At 42.1% G+C, this 23,097-nt stretch overlaps 1 protein-coding gene across 2 annotated transcripts in view; it reads right to left on the reverse strand.

Annotated features, from left to right (window-relative positions):
• Positions 1-23,097, reverse strand: part of PLCH1 (phospholipase C eta 1) — an 897,070-nt gene that overhangs the window by 332,604 nt on the left and 541,369 nt on the right. For both annotated transcript variants that reach the window (XM_086944121.1, XM_086944120.1), the window contains 2 exons: positions 21,399-21,569; positions 4,033-4,126 (listed from right to left, as the gene is read on the reverse strand). In XM_086944121.1, the coding sequence (XP_086800247.1) occupies positions 4,033-4,126; positions 21,399-21,569 (265 nt within the window). The remainder of the gene's footprint in view (positions 1-4,032; positions 4,127-21,398; positions 21,570-23,097) is intronic.

The raw sequence follows: 23,097 nt of genomic DNA on the forward strand, positions 1-23,097 counted from the left end.
CTATAAGTCTCACTTTATAAGTAAGACTGTTAGCGCTCTAGTTGTTCTTTAGAACACTCTGGTACATTCTGTCATTGGGCTATAGTTGGGCTACATCTGGCTGATATTTGGGCTACATTTGTTTTTTTTTGTCTCTGGTGGCCATCTTTGGGCTACATTGGGCTACATTTGGGCTACATTTGGGCTCTAACATATATATAGCCCAATGTAGCACAATATATATTTTTTTCAAAGTGAATTTTCGTAAAAACCACTTGAGCATATATCTTGAGACATAGCAAAGGCACATCGGGCTACCAGTCCCTACAATTTTGCCAAATGTTTTTTTGTATATTGTTTTTTTTTAAATTTTTTTTTGCCTTGGAGCGCTTTCGGTGCGCGCCCCGGTGAGCGCCCCGGAAAGCGTAGTTTTATGAAGCGCCCCGGGGCGCGCACCGGGGAGCGTCCCGTAAGCGCCAATATCGCGAACGAAAACATAATCATGACGTATCGCGTAGCCGCGTCCGCGTGATACGCACGGCGTAAGCGCACCCAGAAGCACTCGAGCGAATACGATCGCGCAACGTAGGCGTCCGACGCGCTTACGCGACGCGCCCCTGGGCGCGTAAGCGCGTCGGGTCATGTGACCTGAAAATAACACTTTTCATTGGTTCATAACAGTTTTGGTTTCATAATGATGAAGCCCCTGGTCATGTGACCTAAAAATAACACTTTTCATTGGTTCAATACATTTTTTTTTCCAAAAGGATGAAAGACCCCACCTTTTTTCCTTATTTTGACTTTGTCCTTTGACTTAGGAAGACCTGTTTGTACTTGTCTGTACCTTTTTGATCTATATAATGGCTTCAGTAGCAGCAGCAGCTGGTGCATCTGCACCACCACCACAACCACCAAGAGGACCACCTCAAGATATCATTGGTGGTCAACAAGAGGAGGAAGAGGAGGAGGAGGAGGAAGAGGAGAGGAGAACATGGCTTGAAGCACAAAATACTCCATACCAGCCAAGACCACACATTATATGGGAGTTTTTTTCGATCCCAGTGGGGAAGAAAAAAGTAATGCAGCCAAGGTGACTTGCAAAATCTGTGGCGTGGAACTTTCCAGGGGAAACCCGAACAAGAAATATTCATTTGGAAACAACACGATGATACGCCACATGCAGCGCAAGCATCCAATAAATTATTCTGCTGCAGAGATGAGGGAACTGGCCAGTAACCCTCCCCAATCCACAAGCACCACCTCAAAAAGGAAGCAACCCACTCCGTGGGCACCAGAGGAAAGTGAGACGATGCCTTGCATTCAGCCACGATTTGCAGATTTCCGAACTATCGGTAAATATTGTGGGAAGACCATCTCCTACGGAGAACAGCGCGTAAAGCTCATCGTCCTTGCTGGGGACAACCACAAATGCCCCAATAAACCCAAATTATTTCTTTTCTTTTTTTTTTTTTGCTCCAGTTGAGCCATTTTCAGTTCCCTGTTTTTTCGTTTCTCCCCATGAAAAATACCAAAAAAATATAAAACTGTTCAGAAAACCCCAGATAAGTTAAAAACTCTTGTCATTCTTTTTTCGCTTTACACAACGACATTCCCGTTCACAAGCCATGTAAATTACATATCCCTGGTTTGCAAAAGAGCACCCCGCACATTGGAATAAAGGAAACATTTGCTCTGAACCATTTAATTAACTCTTTCTATTCCACGCAGGTAAAGTGCCTCGCTAAATTATTGCCACAAAAACATTGCACATATTTAATTATTTAGGGCAGCAACCAGCACACCATCAATGGCTAAATCCACTGAGTCATTACAAAAAAAAACCTCTTATCCCTGTAATATTACGTACTCTAGTGCAATTTATAAAAGGCAGGAAATGTTATTAGAATGAACTGCACCTCAAATGGTTATTCTACGATATGGAACATAACATGTAATAACAAAGCACATATTCACCCCAAAAAGGAACTCTTGTGGCTAACAGTTGTTTATTGCTACCCATTTTAACGATACTCATTTTATGAATCTCGGAAGAATGAAAGGGTGAATAAACCCACAGTAATCTGACTTTCTGTCCATAAGAACAAACATATTGCTTGTGTTGGTGTTTTAGTCCGTGAAGACACAAGACGCGGCATCTGACATCACTGCAATTCTTTAGTCACACTTGAGGGTCAAACAAAGCAAGGCACTCTTCATAGATACAGTACAACTCATCTCATTGTCCACTAAAGAAAATATATATCATATTCAAATCCTTCCTATTAGGAGTACTCTTTATTTTATAGATATAAAATATCTTTGTCGCCAGATGGGTTGCCATCTTACTTTGTCTTACTTACTGCCTACTACCCTCCTGGGCTATAAGCCATCAACCAAGACTCTACAGCCATCTCTGGCTCGGGCTCTTCTTTCAATCTGAATCCAGGTATCGTCCATTTCCTTGTAGTCAGCCTAGAGGCCTCAGCGCCAGGTGTTTATTTGAACTTTCTCTTTTCCATTTCCCTTGAGGGTTACAGGTCAATGCTTGCCTGGTGGTGTTTGACACAGGCTTGTGGAGTGTGTGGCCTACCCAGTGTCTTTTCAATATGTCTTTGTGGCCAATGAGTTGGTAAATCTGAAGCCATACTCGCGGTTGCTGATGGTGTTTGGTCAGCGGATTTGGAGGATCTACCTCAGATAGGTGTTGATGGAGGTCTGGATTTTTTTTCCATATTAAAAAGCATAATTTCCACATGCATGCAAAAAATTAACTGTATGTTAACTGAGGCATAAGGCAAAGATCATAGTCCCCTGAGTATAGACCCACCAGAGGGTTGGTGCTTTAATGCCAAGCTCAATCAACAGATGTGAGAACAGCTCCATATAGGTCAACCATTAGGAATAGGCAAGGTGCATAATGTAGGATTGTGCATTACCGTGCAAATCCCATAGGAGCACATTGACAGAATAGCTGTTAAAATCCTGTCAATCGCTGACTGTTTTGTTTGCTCTCTCCTGAGCCTTGCTTTGCGTAGAGTTTCTTTTCCACTACTTGAGTGCGATGACTCAAGGGCAAGGGGCACTAGAGTTCTTACTCAACTACAAGTCCAGCAGTCCTGATAGACTGTACTAGGTCTGTAATAGATGGACGTTTTTAATTGTGGGCAAGCCCCACAGGGGGGGAGGAAGGAGAAGACACCAGAGTGTCTGATCACTCTCCTTACCATAATTCCAAAGGGCCATTGGCCAGTGTAAATTGTAGAATACAAAGTATTTTTATGAGGATCTCTTTCCTAAAGATACTTGTGCGAGAGGACCTAGGCATTTGCAGTTCCCGCCTTGCAGTATATCACCCTTGTATCGCATGTGTTCTATGCTATGACAGCAATATCACATCAATGTCATTGAACCACCCTCTAATCACATGGTAAGTGCAAGTAATTTGAGTGGATGTAAGAATAGCTATTATATACGCGCCACACTTAGCATGACGTAATAATGATAGATGATGTAGTTGATGCTATATAATTACATGTAACTGCTATCAGCCTATATACAATTTCATACAACTCTCCTCTCTGAGCGCGCACCAGTACAATAGCCACCCTTGGTCATACTTTGCAATAGAAAGGATCTCAGGGGCTCTTCTGTTAAAATAAAGTGTCCAGGAGTGCATATGCAATCAAAACATGGTACGTGTTGGCCTGGATTTTTTTTTTAACTCTCCTTTCCTTTCATACATTTCTACTGCACGCGGAATATTGTCTTGTTGTCTCTGCAGTCTACAGTACTGTAAACAATTGTATTTTATTTTCATTTAGAAAATAGTATTTTTCAATTAAGTTCTACATTAGAAATACAATCAATTAACTAAAACACTGCACAATACGGATTTAACCAGCCAAACCTTGCATCAAGGGAAAAACACATTAATCTAATCTAAACCCAGGCAAAGTCATTACCTGCACATACAAAGCTCTCATAACTAAAAATATAGCATAATTGCATAGCCACAACTTCACAATGACATTCAAGAAATATTATGTGCTATACCTTCTATCCCAAGAACATTTTGCTCCTTGTTCTCTTCTGAGACTTCAAACTTCCTTATAATATCAAGGCAATATTCTGTTGTTACATTATTCATCTGCAAAGAAATGAAGAAAACTATGGTTTGTCATTTTGCTTTTCTTTTGTGTCAATTACATGTTTTGCAGATTTATCTTTCTGTGATAGACAACATTAAAATAAAAACAACAGGACAACCAAAAATACAGTGGCCAAATCCAGCAGCATCGATTTCTGCAACCGGAGAGCTGCTCACGGCCGGGCTTTGCTCCGCTGTGCGCTTGTGCTGGGCGGCATCATCGTTGTGGTCAGAGGAGGGCCGGGCTTCGCTCTGCTGGTGGCCTGGCCGGGCTTGGCTCCGCCGGGTCACGAAGAAACCACAACTCCCAGCAGCCCCTTGCGGCAAGGAAGCCGCCACTGCCCTCGAAAGCAGGAAGTGCCTGGGGGCATAAAGGAGCACCTGCGAGAGAGTGCTGCGGGAGCCTTCTGCAACCGGAGAGCTGCTCACGGCCGGGCTTTGCTCCGCTGTGCGCTTGTGCTGGGCGGCATCATCGTTGTGGTCAGAGGAGGGCCGGGCTTCGCTCCGCTGGTGGCCTGGCCGGGCTTGGCTCCACCGGGTCACGAAGAAACCACAACTCCCAGCAGCCCCTTGCGGCAAGGAAGCCGCCGCCGCCCTCGAAACCAGGAAGTGCCTGGGGGCATAAAGGAACACCGGCTCCCTCGTCCCGCGGGACGTGCGTGGGCGCGCCCGGGAGAAGCCCGGGACAAGGGCGGGGCCGTCTGCGGCCGTCAGAGGCCAGAGGAGGCTGGGCTGGGCCACGGACTTTGGCTCCTTGTTTCTGGACTATGGACTTAGAGTAAGCCCTACTTTTTAATTATTGATGTATGTTTTGTTATATTAACTTGGTCTTATTGTCCTGATAGTTCTTTTTTACCACAATCAGGCTTGTCTCTTGCTACCTCATATACCCAAAAATTCGTATCTGTAGGGCCTCATTATGTCTAAGCTCAGGTCGGCTAAACCTGCGGCAGTAAATGAGGTCCGGACAATGGATAATTATCTTGTTAAAGTTGTAAGCAAAATTAATAAAGACAGGAGATTATCACTAGGTAGGGGTAGTCCAGATAGTTCACCTATAAAACTGAGTGCACCTTCCACACTGCTGCCTCATATAGACAGTGGTTTGCCAGCTGCAAATAATGATGACATAATTAATGATGCTACCATTATAACGCTAACAGAGGAGCGGGAAATTGTAACTGAAACTACCCTAGTCAGAGATCATCACCCTCCCCAAGGCCCTCTCCACCTCAAACACCTGTACGGAGGATAGTGCGTGCTTGCAAGAAGGCACCAGTCAAAAGGGTGGTGGGTAGGAAGACTAAAAAGACAGGCCCAACACCACAGATTAGGGAAGTTAGCCCAGAGCCTGCAAATACAGTGGGTGGGAGCACTTTACATCCAGCCCACATTGAACTCTTGGTTTCCATTATGGAGACTAAACTAAAGGCATTGATCAGACCCCTGGAGGAAAAGTTAGATCTAGTTGCCAGTGAGGTCTCTAGACTTGGTAGTCTTTTAGATTCCCATATGACTCGGCTTCCCACTCAGATGAGTCCTCAAACTGGCCTACAAGGTCATTCAGAGGGACCTGTTGGCCCAGTATCAGTTAGCTCTAGTGATAATGGCCTAGGGGTTACTGCTCAGGTGCCCACAGTTGTACACGTACCGAACATCCCAACTGCAAACCCACTAATAGTGGCAACACCTATAGTACAAATACCAGCACAACCCCAAGCAGCACTAAATAGTACCCAAAATAACCTAGCAGGGGGAGATACGGCCGGGCGAAGTAGGAACAGGAGGAAGAACTCTGTCAACCTCCCACCGGAGTGTGTTCCATACACGGTGGTCCTAACAAATGTACCTGAGGTTGACTCCTGCCTAACAGACCCAAGGCTAGAAACACATGCAGCCTTAAAAAATAAAACCCTTGCTTGGTTGAATAGAAACTGTGGCTTTCCGGATGCCTTTGCTAACGATATAATATCTACACGCAGAGTCAGTTGGATTGGCAATGGTAGGAAAAATACAAGTGGGGACTGTATTATTATAAATTTTAAACATCCGCAACACGTTGCAACTGTCCTCCTTAGAGCTGCCTCCCTACCAAACCTTGATAACTCAGTATGTGCTAGACCTCTTGGTTTTTTCTATAATCATCTGGACAACTCCCAACATCGAGTGCCTCATAACCAAAGGTATCTTGCACATGGGTATGGGAGGGGAATGACTGGTTGTGGGTCGAATGCTCCTTTAAATGTACCCCTGCAACACAATAGAGCGGACTCTTACTGTTATCAGGTGGAAAATAGGCAGTTTGATTACACTTTACCTCTCTTTAATCGTTTTTCTGCCCTGTCATCATTAGAGGAAAACGATTTACTGCCTGCTGTCCCGGAGAATTCTAGCCAGATACTAACTCCGTCTTTTAAAATTGCTACATGGAACATTGCTGGCTTGAAGAATAAAATTGGGAATGACGATTGGCTACAGTCATTAAAATCCTATGATATCATTGCCCTACAAGAGACTTGGGATCAAACAAATAGTTTTTCTCTGGATGGATTTTGCCATTTTTTCAACCCAGCCAGTAGTAGTGTGGCAGGAAGATCTAAGGGGGGCCTGTTAACCCTCTTCAAATTGGACAAAAAAGGAACTTTAACTCAATGTTCTTCGGGCTCGGAAAACTGTCTGATTGTTGAACTATCTATTCAGGATAAAACCAAGATTATGTTTGTTAATTTTTATAATTCACAGGCAAATGAGCATACCAGTCAAAACTTGGAACTATTGGATACATTTTTGTCAACGTACAGTACTAATGTTAATGCCTTTGAATTGATATTACTAGGGGACTTTAACATTCATCCATGTACATTACCCTGCATTATTCATGATGCTGATGGTCCCCCCCCCTCTCCACACCTGTCCATCTTGAACATACCAGGAGAGGAGAGCTCCTCGAAACATTTCTTGCAAGATGGAACTTACATGAATCTGGATGTGGGGATGGGAAAGATAGGTCCCCTACTTTCAAGGGTAAAGACGTGGGCACTATTATAGATTATATTTTTCTGTCTTCTTATTTGTTAAACAATGTGATAAAATACTATACAGAGGTGTCAGTTTTTAGCAATCATAACCCTGTTTTAATTGAAATGATGCATTCGGATTTATTTTCTTTACAATCAGTAAAAGTTAGAGGGGGACAAAATGTTATGGTAAAAGATCAAAACCGTAGGCTGAAATGGACAAAAATAGTCCCTGAAACTTTCCTTCAAGAGGTTTTGTCCAAAGTGGAGGATGAAGTTGCAATATGCTTAGCGAATAGAGTAGAATGTAAGGATGTTATAGCAGCATTTCATAATATCTGTATTGACATTAACCAAAGTCTGCAGATAAAATCGAGGCACCCACCGCTACAGGGAAATAGATGGTTCGATAGGAAATGCTCAAAAGCGCATGGCGTGCTATTAAAAACTCTGAAAGCCATTCCTAAGAACCGCGCTGATATCGCTAATGCTAGGATTGCTTATAAAAAAACTATCCTGGAAAGGAAGAGGGTCCTAAAAGACAACGCTTTGGCCCAACTTCTTGAACCGGAAACTTTAAAAGATAGTGGCCTTTTTTGGAAAATTATAAATCAGCCACTCTTTTCGGATGAAGAAAATACCCCCCTAGAGGCAAATATTCCAGATGAGGGCTGGATTGAACATTTTAGCCAAATATACTCGGAAGCTAGCAGTGCCACCACTTCTATCTCTACCACAGAAGCTGAGGAAATCACACCATTTACCCCTGTGGATGCCGTTATTTTTGTAGACACAGATGTGGAAAAAGCGATAGATCTGACCTTAAAAAATAAGGCACCGGGTCCCGATGGGGTACCAGGGGATGTCTTTAAAAGTGCCCCGAAATTTTGGTCTAAGGTCTTATGTAATGTTTTTAATGCTCTTTCATCTGATAAAATCCCGGATTCCTGGAAAAAATCCATCATTATACCGGTCTTCAAAAAAGGTAACAGGCAAGACCCATCCTGTTACAGACCCATTTCATTGATAGATTCATCGGTGAAAATACTGGGCCGGGTTATTTTATCAAAACTGAATGATTGGTTAATAGAAAATAGGGTCCTATCAAACGTTCAGTATGGCTTTAGATCAAAAAGGAGCACAATAGATCAAGGACTTAATTTGCATTTGTTGGTAGAAAAGTATACAAGGGCTAAAGAGGGGTCCATGTACTTAGGTTTCATGGATCTCTCGTCAGCCTTTGATCTGATAAACCGCGTTAAATTATGGAGAATTCTGCTTGAGATAGGATTAGATAGGGCACTTGTTTGCCTTTTAGCAGATTTACACACTGACCTAATAGCCTCGGTCAGAGTTACCCAGGAGGGGCGATGCACGAGCCACTTTAAATCAGAAAGGGGGGTTAGGCAGGGTTGTATCTTGGCCCCTCTTTTATTTACAGTCTACATAAATGCCCTGGAACCAGCACTTAGAGAGGCATCCATTGACATCCCACGTATAGGAGAGCTGGGAATCCCGGTTCTCCTACACGCGGATGACGCCGTTTTGCTCTCGCGCACTGGTGTCGGTCTCCAAAGACTCCTAGATGCCTTTGAGGACTTCATGGGGTCATTGGACTTAAAAATTAATGTAAAAAAGTCTCAAATAATGATACTGGGTAAGGGTACAAAAAATAAGCTCACAAAAACATTTACTTGTTTCAAACAAGAACTTTGCAGGGTTGCCACCTTCCTTTATCTAGGTATCACTTTTGATGATGAGGCACATGGGGCCCCCAGATAAAAAATAGGAATATCTCCCTTGCCAGATCTTCTTCTGCATTGCAGGGCTTTTTAAAAAAACGGGAGCAAGGCCAGTAGCAACTCTTTTAAAAATTTATAAAGCTAAATATCTTGCCGTTGCTACATATGGAAGTGCTATATGGGCCTATTGTTCCATGGAAAATTTACAGATCACATTTTTAAGAGCTGTTCTCTCTGTACCACAGTCCTCCTCAACATATATAGTTCACACTGAACTTGGTTTAGGTTATATTTCAGACCTGATTAAAGTGGCTCCTGTTCCGGCTTGGTTAAAGACATGGCTGAACCAAGAAATTCCCCTTAATCATATCATTCTAAAAGACTGCTTGCAACTGGACAGAGTAAATAAAATCCAGTGGCTAGCCTACATTAAGAACTGTCTTGTTAAAGTGGGAAGACCAGATCTCTTTTCTTCCCCGGCCTCTATAACTGTTAAAGATATTGAGCTCATTAAATGCCTGATGGGAGAAGCTTTAAGGCTGGAAAGGGAACAAGTAGAGCTCAAAAAGCCAACAGTGCGGACTAGTATTATTCTGAGCACTCATGCTGGACCAGAATCATACATAATTACTGTAAATCAACCTTTTCATCGCTTTCTTTTGATGCATTTTCGGTTCAATTTTATACATTTAACTCTTGGACATTTCTCTACTTGGAGTACCCCCGAAAATGCTATGCCGTGTTCCTGTGACAATTTTTCAATCCAGAACACTCTACATTTCTTAATGTTCTGTGATCACTACACGGCACCAAGAAGGAAATACTTGATCCCTATCTTAAAGGAGGCAGGTTTTTTGCAGGTAAGGCCGGCGCTCCTGTTCCTACAGCTATTACAGACCCCCAGGATTATGTTCCATGTTGCGAGTTTTTTAGTAGGGGCTGTTAGGATCAAGAAAAGGATGTTGCCCGATAATATAACAAATATGACCCCATAAGTGATGAAATCAAATACTGGTCATAGGAAAATGTTTTACAATATGAATTAATATCCTGAAATGCAATATGTACATATGGTTTTAACTTACTGACCTCTTTTTAATACTTTTTTAAACATTTTAGTCTGTTATATGATAATGTGTTTTTTATCTTTTTCCTTTTGTATAAAACTAGAGAATGTAAATTAATTAGGATATGATCATGTATAATTTTGTGTTGTTGTTTGTATAAGATTGTATTTTTGCCTATGTCTTTTTATGATATTAATTTATCGAAAATAAAGTATTTTGACTGACTGACTGACTGGCAAATCTACATATTTGTTTACATTCCAGCTGCAGTCTGCATATTAGGCTCCTGCTTCTAGTTGCAGTGTGGAATCCTGGGTATACGAGTCTCCCAGTTTAGATTAGGTAGAAGTAATTATGGTTCATCTTATGACTTGTGTGAGCCCTCAGACCGTCGAAGGAGTTTGAATAAATAAAGCGGTAGGGTACGGATAGATAAAGACGGTGAAGGAAAAAGGGGGCAACAAGTGCAGGAGAGGGAAGTCAATTACAAAAAAAGTTGGAGATCGCTCTAGGTTTGACATTTCATTGAAAATATGGACTCCTGTAGGAGATTGAGGAAATAAAAGGTAATCATAGAGCACCTAGGGAAAGGTTTGATTATGTCTGTCATCTGCACCGGGGGCTGGGGGGGGGGCAGGGTTGGTCTATTTTCCAAAACCTTTTTGGTTTTACTGTCCTACTGCAGAAATTCTCTTCATGCTTATTTATTTATTTGGAGATTTTTAAATAGCACTGGCAAGACCCGAGGGTATTAGCGCACTTTACAGCATTGACACAGGCAATAATATGAGAAAACAATTAGTAAAATTAAATAACTGAGTCGAGGGTTGCATCTGATTGGTGTTGAGAGATGCACAACAATCTATACATAGAGCAGAGTAGAGATTTCCAAAATGCGCTAGGGATTACAGTCCAGAGGGCTGAGTTGCAGATAGAGGAGGAGATCCTTTCACTGTATCTTAAAGATCATGAAAGAGTGGTTGGTCCCGAGACGTACAGGTAGGAGTTCCAGATTTTGGAGAAGAAGCTAGCCAGGCCTTTTTCTTTATGTTTCTTTGGGAGGATGAGATATAGGGTGTTGGTGCTTCTTAGGATTCTCGACTGGCCGGCCTTAGTGTGTTTGGCACCAGGTAGGCTGGCTTACCAGTGTGGAGGACTTTGTGAGTGAGAAAAGCAGTTTTGAAGTGACAGCGAGCTTTAATTAGGATCCACTTTTTCTGTGAAGGTAATATGTGATAATGGCTTTTGGCTCCGGTGACCATCCTTGCTGCTTCATTTAGAGGGGTCCTCAGGGGGCTATGTGGGACTTCACTGTGCCAGTGAGAGTAGCCTTCCCTTAGTCAAGTCTGGACAGAATCAGGACTTGCATTGCAGTTTCGAGATCATTCGGAAGGAGGAATGACTGATTTAATTAAGGAGTTTTAGGTTGCAGAAGACACTCCTCGTTGTGTTCGTATGTGTCAGCTCATGTTCAATCTTGGGTCCAGTGTGATCCCCAGCAATTTGGCAGAACTGCCAAGGATAGATTGCAGTTTAGAGAATTATGTAATTTAGCCACTCTTGGACCTGGGGGGTCTGTCTATTGTTGGTTAGGAGAAGAGTTCAGTATTTTCTTGCTTGAGTTTTGAATGGTTGCTTGATTGCCAGTTTTGGATTTTTATGAGCGAATCATTCAGTCTGCGTATGTCATCTAGAGAGGATATTTCCAAGTAAAGCTGATGTCGCCCGCATAGACGTGGTAGGGGATGTTTGCTTGTTTGAGTATGATGGTGATGGGCTAGATGTAGATATTGAAGAGTATAGGTGAGAAGACTGAGCCTTAGGGAACACTTTTGGTTACAGCAGAGGTATCTGAAGTAAAGTTTAATTTTTATTTGCTGAGAGCGGTAACGAGGAAATTATGTGAACCCATTGCAGAACCAAGACATCAGCTTCAATCAGTTGTTAGAGGGTATTTTGAAGAAGCTTGTGGTTGACTGTCGAAGGCTGCTGAGTCGGCAAGATGGCAGCCGCGTGATCTGAGTGGGTGTCACTCCCCAACCGCTGCTGCTGGGTCTTGGCGTTTACGAGAGAGGAGTGTATGGAGGGGATCACTGAGATGGTGGAATAATCTTTAGAAGAACAGCGGATCAATAGAGGATTGGAAGAAGTGGCATGTTTGGCGATTTGGAGAACCAAAAGCTGTGGCTGCAGTCAGTCCGGCTTGCAGTAACGGTTCTTCGCAGTCGCGCTCACCTGTGGATGTGGCGGGCGTGGTCTGCGGCAAAGTCTGGGCAGGACGGCGACTTGAACGGTTGTTTGAAAGTCGGTATGCCGCCCCGCAAGAATGGGAATCTACCCGTTCTCAACATTAAAGCTGCAGGGATGGCAGCGGCTGTGGTGGCGGCGGGAGGGAAGAAGATGCCGGCTTTGAATTCGGATGAAAATCCAAGAAAATTGAGAAAGCACCTGACAAGCCCGGCATTAAAGGAATGGCTACGAGCTCGAAGAAAGGGAATACTATCAAGGCGAAATGCTCCAAAATAACGCACTCCCCCTGCCTGATAAGCGATGAGGCTATGAGCGGAAAGGACGGACTGCTGGGGGGTGCCCCACAATCCCTTGATAAGGCTGGGCGAGGAAAGACACTGATCGTCCTTGGGATGTTTTCCGGTAAGCCCACCGGTACAAAAACGGTGGTAACACCCCCTCGCAGCATTGTGAATATAGCTGGTGTAATTAATGTAACCAATGTGCCCGAGCAAACCAAAACTACAGATGAAGTGGTCAGAGATATAGCCAACAAACCAGGGACTGCTAGCTCTAATAAAACTGTAATTACACCAACCCCTGAGGTAGCATATGTGTTAAACACTGCCGCAAGAGAGTCTGATGGGGATATCGAGAAACAAATACAAGGGACTGAGACCGACCCTGATACTACTTCTGTCTTCCAAACTCCTGTAGGGGGAATGCCAGATACGGGATCCGGTACTGGTGGCTTGCCAGATACACTGGACGGGAAGAGCTTTTTTTCTCTGGCTGAAGAGTCAGATATAGATAATAGCACAGACTCAGAATATTCGGAGGATATATCTGGAGAAGATAGTGGGAGTCTCCCAACCACTGCGGATACTTTAAGAAAGGCCACACTTCGGCATAATAAAATCAGGAAGACACCCTCAGCTAGCTTAGGACGACGAGAGAGCGGCTGCTCTGAGACTAGTGTCAACCTGCAGTGGGACTTTTCTACAACTAGTCTAGCAGGTGCAAGAGGGCTCAGAGGGCAGGAAGAAGATCTGGGGGCCCCCGGCAGTAAATATAACTTACCCACATCAAATACCCTGATATATGCCATGCTCAAATCTATACAAAGGGAAGCACGACAAGAGCATAAAAGAGCGCAGCTTACAACTAAGAAAATACAAGGGGCAATACGTAAAAACACTAAAGTCTGTGCAGAGGTTGTGGTTAGAACAACAGCCCTGGCGGAACAAATTGTTGGATTGGAAGCTGGTTTAGAAAATGCAGAATCTAAGACAACAGCTAATGATGAAAGGCTCACGGATATAATGTGGAAGCTGGAGAACTCTTAAAATTGGCTTCGCAGGAACAATGTACGTCTTTTATGGATTGATGAAAAAGCAGAGGGGGACGATGTAAGAGGGTTTGTGCTGAGACTGTTCATCACCACCCCCTTTTCTGAATCGTTTTTGGCCACTATAGGTGTGGCAGGGTATACTCAGACATGAGTCCCTTTCTCACTGCACCATCAGGATTCAAGCAAGCCGGGCCGAAGAAGGCTGAAATGCCAGAAACCGGTCCCCGGTAGCTTGTCTCCTTTCTGGTGAAGAATTGGCTTGGTAGTTTAGTCTGCCCTGTTCCCATGATGCACTGGGCCAGGGACAGACTGATTTGCATATAGCCAGGTTCTGAGCTGGGATGGTGCAGTGAGATAAATAACGGTGATGGATCAAGCCCTGATCTTTGGACGGGGTAAGAGTGGTCTGCTTAATTCAGACACTCTGTTCATCACCACCCCCTTTTCTGAATCGAGACTGTTCAAGTCGGCATTCCCAGAGCTAGCGCATTGGTGCTGGGAAACCGAGATTCAGAGAGTTCCTCGATTCCCCCTAATGATGAAAAAAAAAAAAAAGGCTCCGATGCTAAACCCCGAGCAATTTTAATTTTTCGGGGCAATTTTTTGTTGAGACAGGCTATCTTTGAAAAGGCACGACCAGACGCTAGGAAATCAGCTGCGGGCCAGACTTTCTTTGTGCGCCCGATTTTTGCCACGCAGCAGTAGAAAGGAGGTGGCGGCTCCGCCAGATGATTACCCCTTTCCAAAAAAAAGGATGTGAGGTCTATTTGATGAATCCAGCGCGGCTGAAGGTTATACACACCAAGGGAAGATCCGGGTATTCTCCTCGGAAGTCCAAGCCAAAAGTTATTTGAAGTAACTAACAGATGGCTAAATGACGCTAGCTTAGCTTGAAGTTTATGTAGCCTGTCTGATTTATTTTTGATTTGTCTCGTGGTTAAAGTTTGTTTGTTCCATAACTCTCAATTCCCTCATTGTTCTTGATGTAGTTTCACTGCGAGAGCTAGAGAGAGGAGGTGAAATTTGAGGGGTTTGAGGGTTTGAGGGTGAAGGATCTTTCCCCTTGTGGGTCCACTTGGTCCACCTGGTCCTTTTGTGGTCCTACTGTGGTAGGAGTAGGTTTCTTTCTTCTTAAGTTTTTTGTTTTTTTCTCTCTCATTTGGTGTTTCCAAGGTCGGGGAGTGACTGGGCGACACTCAGGAACGTGGGAGGCATCGCAAGGGTCTGAGGATCTTTTTTGCCTTTATGGTGGGTTTGAGGGTTTGAGGGGGGTTGGAGGGGTGGGTGGGGGGTCCACTGGAGGGAAAGGGGAGGTTTGATCTAATAATTGGGCATGTTTTTGGTAAGAGGATAGTTGTGACAGGGGTGGTACATTTTTCTATGGTTTTTTATGGATTGTTTATTTATACAGGATGGCAAGCATTAGGATAGCATCTATCAATATTTGCAGATTGAACGATCCAGTAAAACGGCGTAGGGTAAGAGAAGATGTCCGATTCTTGAGGGCAGATATTATCTGTCTTCAAGAGATGCACATTGAAGCTAGTCGCCATAAACTCCTCGAGTTTGAGGGTTTTCAGTTGATCTCTTGGACAAAGCTGGAGGCAAAGACTAAAGGGTTAGCGATACTGGCCCGCCGGGGGTTGGTCAATATAACTCGCTTTTCTGAGGATGAGCATGGTAGGTGGGTCATTATTCATGGTAATATCCATAATAAAGTATTTACATTGTGTTCCATCTGTGGTCCGGTATTGGACGACCCGGAACTTTATAATTGGCTTAATCTTGAGCTGGTCGGTTGGCCTGCTCCGCTCATATTATGCAGCGATTTTAACATCAACATAGCATGTGAGCTCGCCAATCGCCCAGACTTAGGGTATTCTGGGCGGAAACCTAAAGTCTACAGGTCTCTGGTTCAAATGCAAGAATTACATGGTTTGATTGAGACGTGGGCTTTTTTTTAGGAGCAATGACCCTGGGTTAACTTTTTTTTCAGCACCACATAAAACCCATTCTAGGTTGGGTTATTTTTTTATTTCTCTAAGTTTGACACAGGGAGCCAGTATAACTAGATATCCTAGAGCAATGTCCGACCATAATCCGTTAGTACTCGAGGTTAATATACAGTCCAGGGTAAAAAAACAAGACACATGGACTTTTAACCGGGGCTTGCTCAGAGACAGGGCCTATATTGAATGTATGGCGATATGGATAACCAGGTTTTACAATTAAATATAGGTAGCACCAATATACAGAATGTGTGGGATACACTTAAAGCGGGGATAAGGGGGGAGACCACTCGGTATGGATGGGAGAGTCAGAAAAGGAAAAAAGTGAAGGTACAGGAGTTATATAGAGAACTGGAAGAGGCAGAGATCAATCTTGCCAGGGTTTTGTCGGGTGGTGGAGAAGGTGACTCAGCACAAACACGGATAATAATTGCCAAGTCGACCATAACCGAAATCTCACAGTCCAAATCCGCAAGTAAATTCCTAGCCTGGCGATCTAAATCATATGAGAATAGTGAAAGAGCCAGTCAGATGCTAGCTTTAAGGACTAGAGAAAAAGTGGCTGCCTCACGTATTGACAGTATTATGGACCCAGATGTCGGGTTGGTTACTGAGGAAGGGGCAATAGTGCTGGCTTTCCAGAAATTTTACCAAAATGTATATTCTGAAGATATTAGAGATAATTATGGGGTTCAGGCGGAAATACAAAGATACCTTAGTGAAATCGAGGTAGGTGCACAATCATTGGAAGAGCAGGGTATGCTCCATGTCGCGATTAACTCTGACGAGCTACTGTTAGCTATAGATTCTCTCCCAATCGGCAAGGCTGTGGGGCCAGATTTTTTACCTGGAGAATTCTATAAGATTTTTCGACCCCAGCTTAATCCTGTCATGCTTGAGATGTTCCGAGTGGTTCAGAGCGGTGATAAGCCTCCTGAATCCTGGCGGAGGGCTAGGATAGTAACATTTCTAAAGAAAGGAAAGATATCGACGGATACTGGGTCTTACAGGCCAATTACTCTAATCAATAGCGATATCAAAATTTGTTCAAAGATTTTCGCAAATCGGCTGGCAGTAGTGATAAAAACATTGGCTTCTCCGCAGCAACATGGCTTCATACCTGGCCGAGAAACTATTGAACATATACGCTGTACAATTGCGTTATTCGACTACACTAAGGTTACAGGAGACCCTATGACTTTAATTCTGCTAGATGCGGAAAAAGCTTTCGATAGGGTTTCCTGGCCTTTTTTATGGGCCACATTGAAGCACGATGGTCTTGGGGAGAAATATATTCGAGCTATCCAGAGTATGTATATTCAACCAACAGCTCAAGTATCGGTGATGGGGACTCAATGGGCAACAATAAATATACTCAGAGGAACAAGGCAGGGGTGTCCTTGCTCCCCCCTATTGTTCGCCATCTACATCGATCCTTTAATCAAAAAAAAATGTAACGATTCATTAATTCAACCGGTGCAGGCTAAGGGTGATGATACGTAAATTTTAGGTTATGCTGATGATCTAGCCATTCTGACTGACTCCCCGCAGGTAGCACTACAAGAAATCAAAATTTTAACATCACAGTTTGGTGAGATATCAGGCTACCACTTAAATGAAGCAAAAACTCAAATAATCTGTAATGACAAAATCAGTTTAGCTGACCCCCGCATAGTAGGCAAATCCAAATATTTAGGGATAGAGATTAGTTCTAAACCCGAGGAAATAGTGGAGATCAACCTGAATCCACAAATACGTAAATCAGAAGCGGATGCTTGTCGAATGAATAATTTACAGCTGACATTGATGGGTAGATGTAACGTCATCAAAATGATATTTCTCCCCACGATTCTATATTGCCTTAGAGCGATTCCTCTGCTGATAGATCAAACTTGGTTCAAAAAACTAGATCGGATTACTTCATGGTTTTTATGGGCTGGAAAACGTCCTAGAAAGGCTTTGAAATGTATGACTTTGCCTGGAGATGGGGGGGGGGGGGGTGGGGGGGGGGTTGACAGTACCCAACTTTGAAGTATATTATTGGTCAATAACACTGAGACAAATCGCTTACCTATTAGATACAGGAGTTTGGGATCGTTCAGATACTTCAATATATTATTTAATTTTTGGGGTAGAGGCTAGGGGACTTTTGTTTCGACATATAGATTTAGCATATTTTAAAAGGGTGAGGTTTAAGGTGCTGCTTGGTGCCTTTAAAGTTTGGACGGCGGTTCGTAAAATACTTGAAATTGTAAGATTCCACATATATTCTCCTTTTGCAAGGAATATTCTCTTCCCAGACATTTTTCGGGATGCTTATTTTAAAGAGTGGTCAGCTCAAGGGGTTAATACCATAGGGAATATTATTTCTGATTCTAGGTTTATGACCTTCGAGGCCATAAAACAGAAATTTGGGATAGGGAATAAACAATTCTTTACATTTTTTCAGATTAGAGATTTTCTATGCAAAAGAACTGCCACCTGGGTACACATCCCGTTAGTGGAATTGATCAACGGGAACCAATCAACTATATCTTCTATATATAAATTACTAAACAAGAAAAAAAGTGATGATTTAACCAAGCATTTCGATAGGTGGCAGGAGAAGTTACAAGCGGGACAAGGTATATGTGAAGATACACTTGTGTATAGCCAATCTGCTTCCATCTCCGCTAATTTTCAGGTGCAATGTTTCAAAACTTGGCTCAATCTGTATATAACTCCCTCCCGAATTCATAAATGGGGGGAGGGACTGTTAGGATAAATTGCTCACGATGTGGGGAACTTGCGGCTGATAGTATACATATGTTTGCCACTTGCCCCACTTTGGGCCAACTGTTGAATAAAATAGAACAGCGTCTAGGCCAAGTTTTGGGATATACTGTATCATTGACACCCCAGGTTAATATGCTGGGAGTTTCTGACCAAAACATGGCTGACTTTCGTCTAAAAAAGATTCCCTTTGGACACCTTATACTTGAAATAACACTTATCTCACTCACATAAAACAAATATTAAAAAACATATGTTAAACTATAGAAGCAATTGCAACCAATATAACAAAAACACGCTATATTAAAATGATCCTGCACAGTTAATTCATATACATTGAAACACAATTAAAACACAATTAAAATTGGGAAACCGACATTATTCGAAGAAGGAAAATTACATACAAAAAATCATAAGCTTCTAATCAATAAAAAGCAGATACAAAACAGAAAATTAATTCAGCCAAGCGGTCAGAGTTATCCTCAGTTCATGTAAGGTGTATTTCTCCTTTGGCATCGACGCGTTTCGGTGGATACTAATATACGCCCACCTTCATCAGGATTACATGTAATGTTTCCCCAAACATTCTCTAATCCAATTGAGTTAAGACCCTTCCAAACTTGGGGTGTACACCTCCTATTCAGGTAGTTCACGTCCAGCGAGAATAAAAGTTTTCATTTAAAAATTATTATGGAGCATATATTTCTGGAAAAGAAAATAACAAGACCACAAAGAGAGCACAATTAGACACAATAAGAAAGGTTTATGTTTCCGAATTCAGGGTTCCAGAAAAGCTCTCTAAATACACAATGCTCGCCAATCAGATCGTGCTCACATCAAAATTACTTCCAATTGGACGGCGATTTTAACAAAAAATATGTGATTCACACTCTTTTATACAGAGTCAGGTTCTCCATCAGTTTTTTGTCTCCTATGGCTGTAAAATCAATCTCACTACATCAAGAGGGGACGATGTACTTACATCCTCCAAGTAACTGTGCTTGTGTATAATGCACAGGAGGCTAACTTCTTTATCACAAACGCGATGAAACCATCTGCTTCTGTACGAATTTTAGACGCTTCAAAACGTTCTAACGGTTCCACTAATGCACGCGGTAGGATAAGGTCGTGAAATGGCGAGGCTTGGAAAGTGCACGTTGATAGCTTCCGCCGTTTAAAATATATTGGATCTCATACAGCGAGTTCGAAGTTTCTATAAAGGCTTCAACACTTCAAATGACGAACGTGTGCATCCTTAGCTCACGGTGTACGAACGTACCGCGTGCAACCCGGTAGCTTCCAAGTGAGTAAACATGGCTGAACCAGAGGGGAAGCTGCTTTTCGTTGCAATGGCTGTGTTGAGGTTATGTTTAGCGACAGTTTGTTTGGAACCAGTCCCCCCGACCCTACATGTATGGTTTAGTAAATTTTTATGTGTATATAAGTGGGAAATATCTGTATATAAGAGAAGAGAATATAGGGCTCGGAGGGAGGGTGAACCGATGTGGGGAATCTCTAACTAATTGGTTGAATTCAGAGCAATGACGCCCAGTACTGATTGATTGATTTATTTATCTATATTTATGTTTTCATCTATGAACGACTGATACTGTTGATAATTATCCTCTTTACCCTGTTGGGATCCTTTCGGGGTGGGTGGGGGGTGGGTTTGGGGTGGGTTGGGGTATAATCATGAAAAAGAGGATTTAAGGCATGGCAATTTAACGTTTGCTTTTTTCTTTCTGTATGATTTCCGTCCATGTCTTATGTCCTAATAAAAATTGTTTAAAAAAAAAAAAAGGATCAGGCTCTGCACTCCACACCTAATCTGTAAAGGTTAATTCCTCACTGATGATGAATGTTTATTGAGGTATATGAAGTAGCTATACGCCCCTCACAGGGAGTCAGGGATCATGCTACCATCAATTAAATGTTATGTCAACTATTGGGATACCTGCTTTTTACAAAAAAAAAACATGCAACAAATCTATTCTCAAATAGATGTGTCTGGGTAAAAAGTTTAATTTGGTGTTTGTATGAACGACTACAAGGTACACCTAATTAATTCCAATAATGAACGGAAAATAGAAATGCTTATTGGTTAGCTGCAAAACCATCACCATTCTCACTAGAATCAGTGGGAGTTACATTTTTTTCTAATTTCAATTGTAAACTTCCTTAGGAGGGTCATATATTTCTGACTTTAATGCCACTGACATTTTCAATTGAGAACAAACAACAAAAACGTTGCTTATTCTTTTACTGCCACCTCAAAAAGTATCTAATTCACGAACATTAATACATTTAGTTTGGATGTGCCACATTCCTACACTATAGGTCTATTTACAACTGATAAACAAATGAATTATAGATAGCGTCATACTTGTGAGATAATTATGAGTTTCATAACTCACTTATAGGAATGTAAGATGAGTTGTGAATGTAAGGCCAATTTTTCATAGTTTGCACTGCAGGATAAGGCCAGAGTAAAGTTATGGAAATAAATACATTTTGCAACTATTCAGATTCGCCATTGGCCATGCTGAGGTTGTGTTCACTGATAAAGTTGACAAAGTCCAGCAATCTAGCAGGGTGAACTGCCCTAATGGTATTAAAATCAAGCCATTTTGTACTGGGTGTTAACAGACATTAGAATAATGGAGAACAAAATTAGCTATGGTCGGGTTTCGTTTCAAGAAGAATTTTTTCATCCAGTTCATTTTTCTTATATTTTGTAAATCTTTTTCTTGAGGTTTCTTGCAAACAACAACATAGATAACGATACATAACCCAACAAACCCCCCAGGAAGCTGCGGCACAAGTACACAAGCAAAATGATATGGGTCAATATCAGTCTGATCCAGAATGTAAATACTTTTTCAAAGAAATATTTTGTTAATTAGGATTGCTGAAAACATTATCTGTTTGCACGAAGCAAAAATTCAGCAATCTAAAGCATTATTTGCTGTGGAGAGCTGAATGATTATAGTGGGCCAGACAATCGTAATAATTTCAAAGTCATGCAAGAATCCAGAACACTTTATTTTACCAGCTTCCTTAGAGGCAAAAACTTTTGTTATTTTACCTTCTGTTCCACTTTAAGAAATTGCCCCAGCTCCTCTACTGTCAAATGATCTTTTTTGCCGCTGTAGCTCAAAAGCAGCAGGTACAAGTCACGCCTCAAGGACATCATCTTGTAAAACACCGAAAACTCTTCGAATGTTAGGGTTCCCTGATTCTCGTCAGTGTCTGCTTCCTGGAGAGTGAAATAACAGAGTAAGTTTTTAATGAGAGCAGAGGGGCAAATACAAGGAAACAAACAATATATGTGAAATATTTCACTTTATACAGAACAAAGTGGTTTTCAAGAATATGTCAGCTTGTATCTTCTGATAGAAGTCGTACGTGGTTCAAATCCCTTCCTAAACCATGTAAAGCAAAAACAAAACCTTTTCATCACTAACAGGAGGATAGCCGTACACGTCCTGCAGACAACTCAGCCCTTAATTGCTCTCAAAATGTCCCAGAGGGGAGTACATAAGCCATCACTTCTGTGGCTTTCAGCATCTGCCTAAGAGGATTTATTCAGGATTTAGAAAACATCTTAGAAAGGTTTTCTAACATCTTGATCAGTCGCTTTTACTCTTATCTCAACATAAAACATACGGTAGAAAAACGTGATGTATTCCCAGCTGATCCAGCGCCTGGCAGTAATAAACTCAGAGGAAAAGCTGTGCTTGTATGCAAGCTATCAATAAAGTACAACATCTATTTACATTCTGACATTACTTTCATTTTACTGTACGTTCTCGAGCAAAACATATTTTCAACAAGACTGCATTGCCTAAAGTAACAATAAACAATAAGCCACGTGCATAAATGGTGCAGTGCTGTTCAATGCTGGTCCACAGAAGTGTGGTACAGAATTGAAGGCTATTTTCACGAGGATAGTTTAGCCAAGATATGAATGAAACTAATTTACCTATTCGCTGGTTATCCTAAAAATCTGGGATAAGCCACCTTTCTTCCCCCGCCAACCAATTGTACAATCCTTGTAATGTGCACATATTTCACCTGTCCTAAAAACCTTCAATATCAAGTTTGTAGCAAAGGGTGACGGTGTTGGTAGCAGCCCTGAAGAGCGCTTGCCTGTAACTGGAACCACCGACAGTGTGGTATACAAAAATGATATAAATTATGGGTTCCAATCTATAATCAAAATGTTTCTCAAACACTGAGGTAGCATGTATTTGACAATACAATCCTAAAATATGGTCATTACTCTAGCAAAGAAACGAAAGAAATGAAAATAGGTTTTATAAAGTGCTCGATTGCCCATGGGCATCTTGGCGCTAGTCTAACAACAGAGTGGGTAAAAAGACAGAAGACAAACCAGAGGAACTATAGGTTAAAAATCCAGGTTTTAAGTTTCTTTCTTAAGGAGGACAGGGAAGTACTAGTCTTTAGATGGAGCGGTAAGGCATTCCATTGTTTAGTTGTTCCATAACTAAAGCTTCTTACATTCTAGAGAACTTGTTTGAATTTAGGAACCATAAGATTGAATGCTGATGAAGAGCACAATGACCTAGGGGGAACATATCAGATACATTTATTTACAAAATAGTTCGGCCACTCATAATACAAGGATTTGAAGACAATGCACAAAGTCTTGAAATCTATACGCTTGTGAACTGGCAACTAGTGAAGATGAACCAGCGCCTTACCGGCAGACTGGTGCCTAGGTGTTCCAACCAGCAATCAGGCAGCAGAGTTCTACAAGAACT

Source organism: Lissotriton vulgaris, chromosome 11, assembly GCF_964263255.1.
Source record: "Lissotriton vulgaris chromosome 11, aLisVul1.2, whole genome shotgun sequence".
Taxonomy (NCBI): Eukaryota; Metazoa; Chordata; class Amphibia; order Caudata; family Salamandridae; genus Lissotriton; species Lissotriton vulgaris.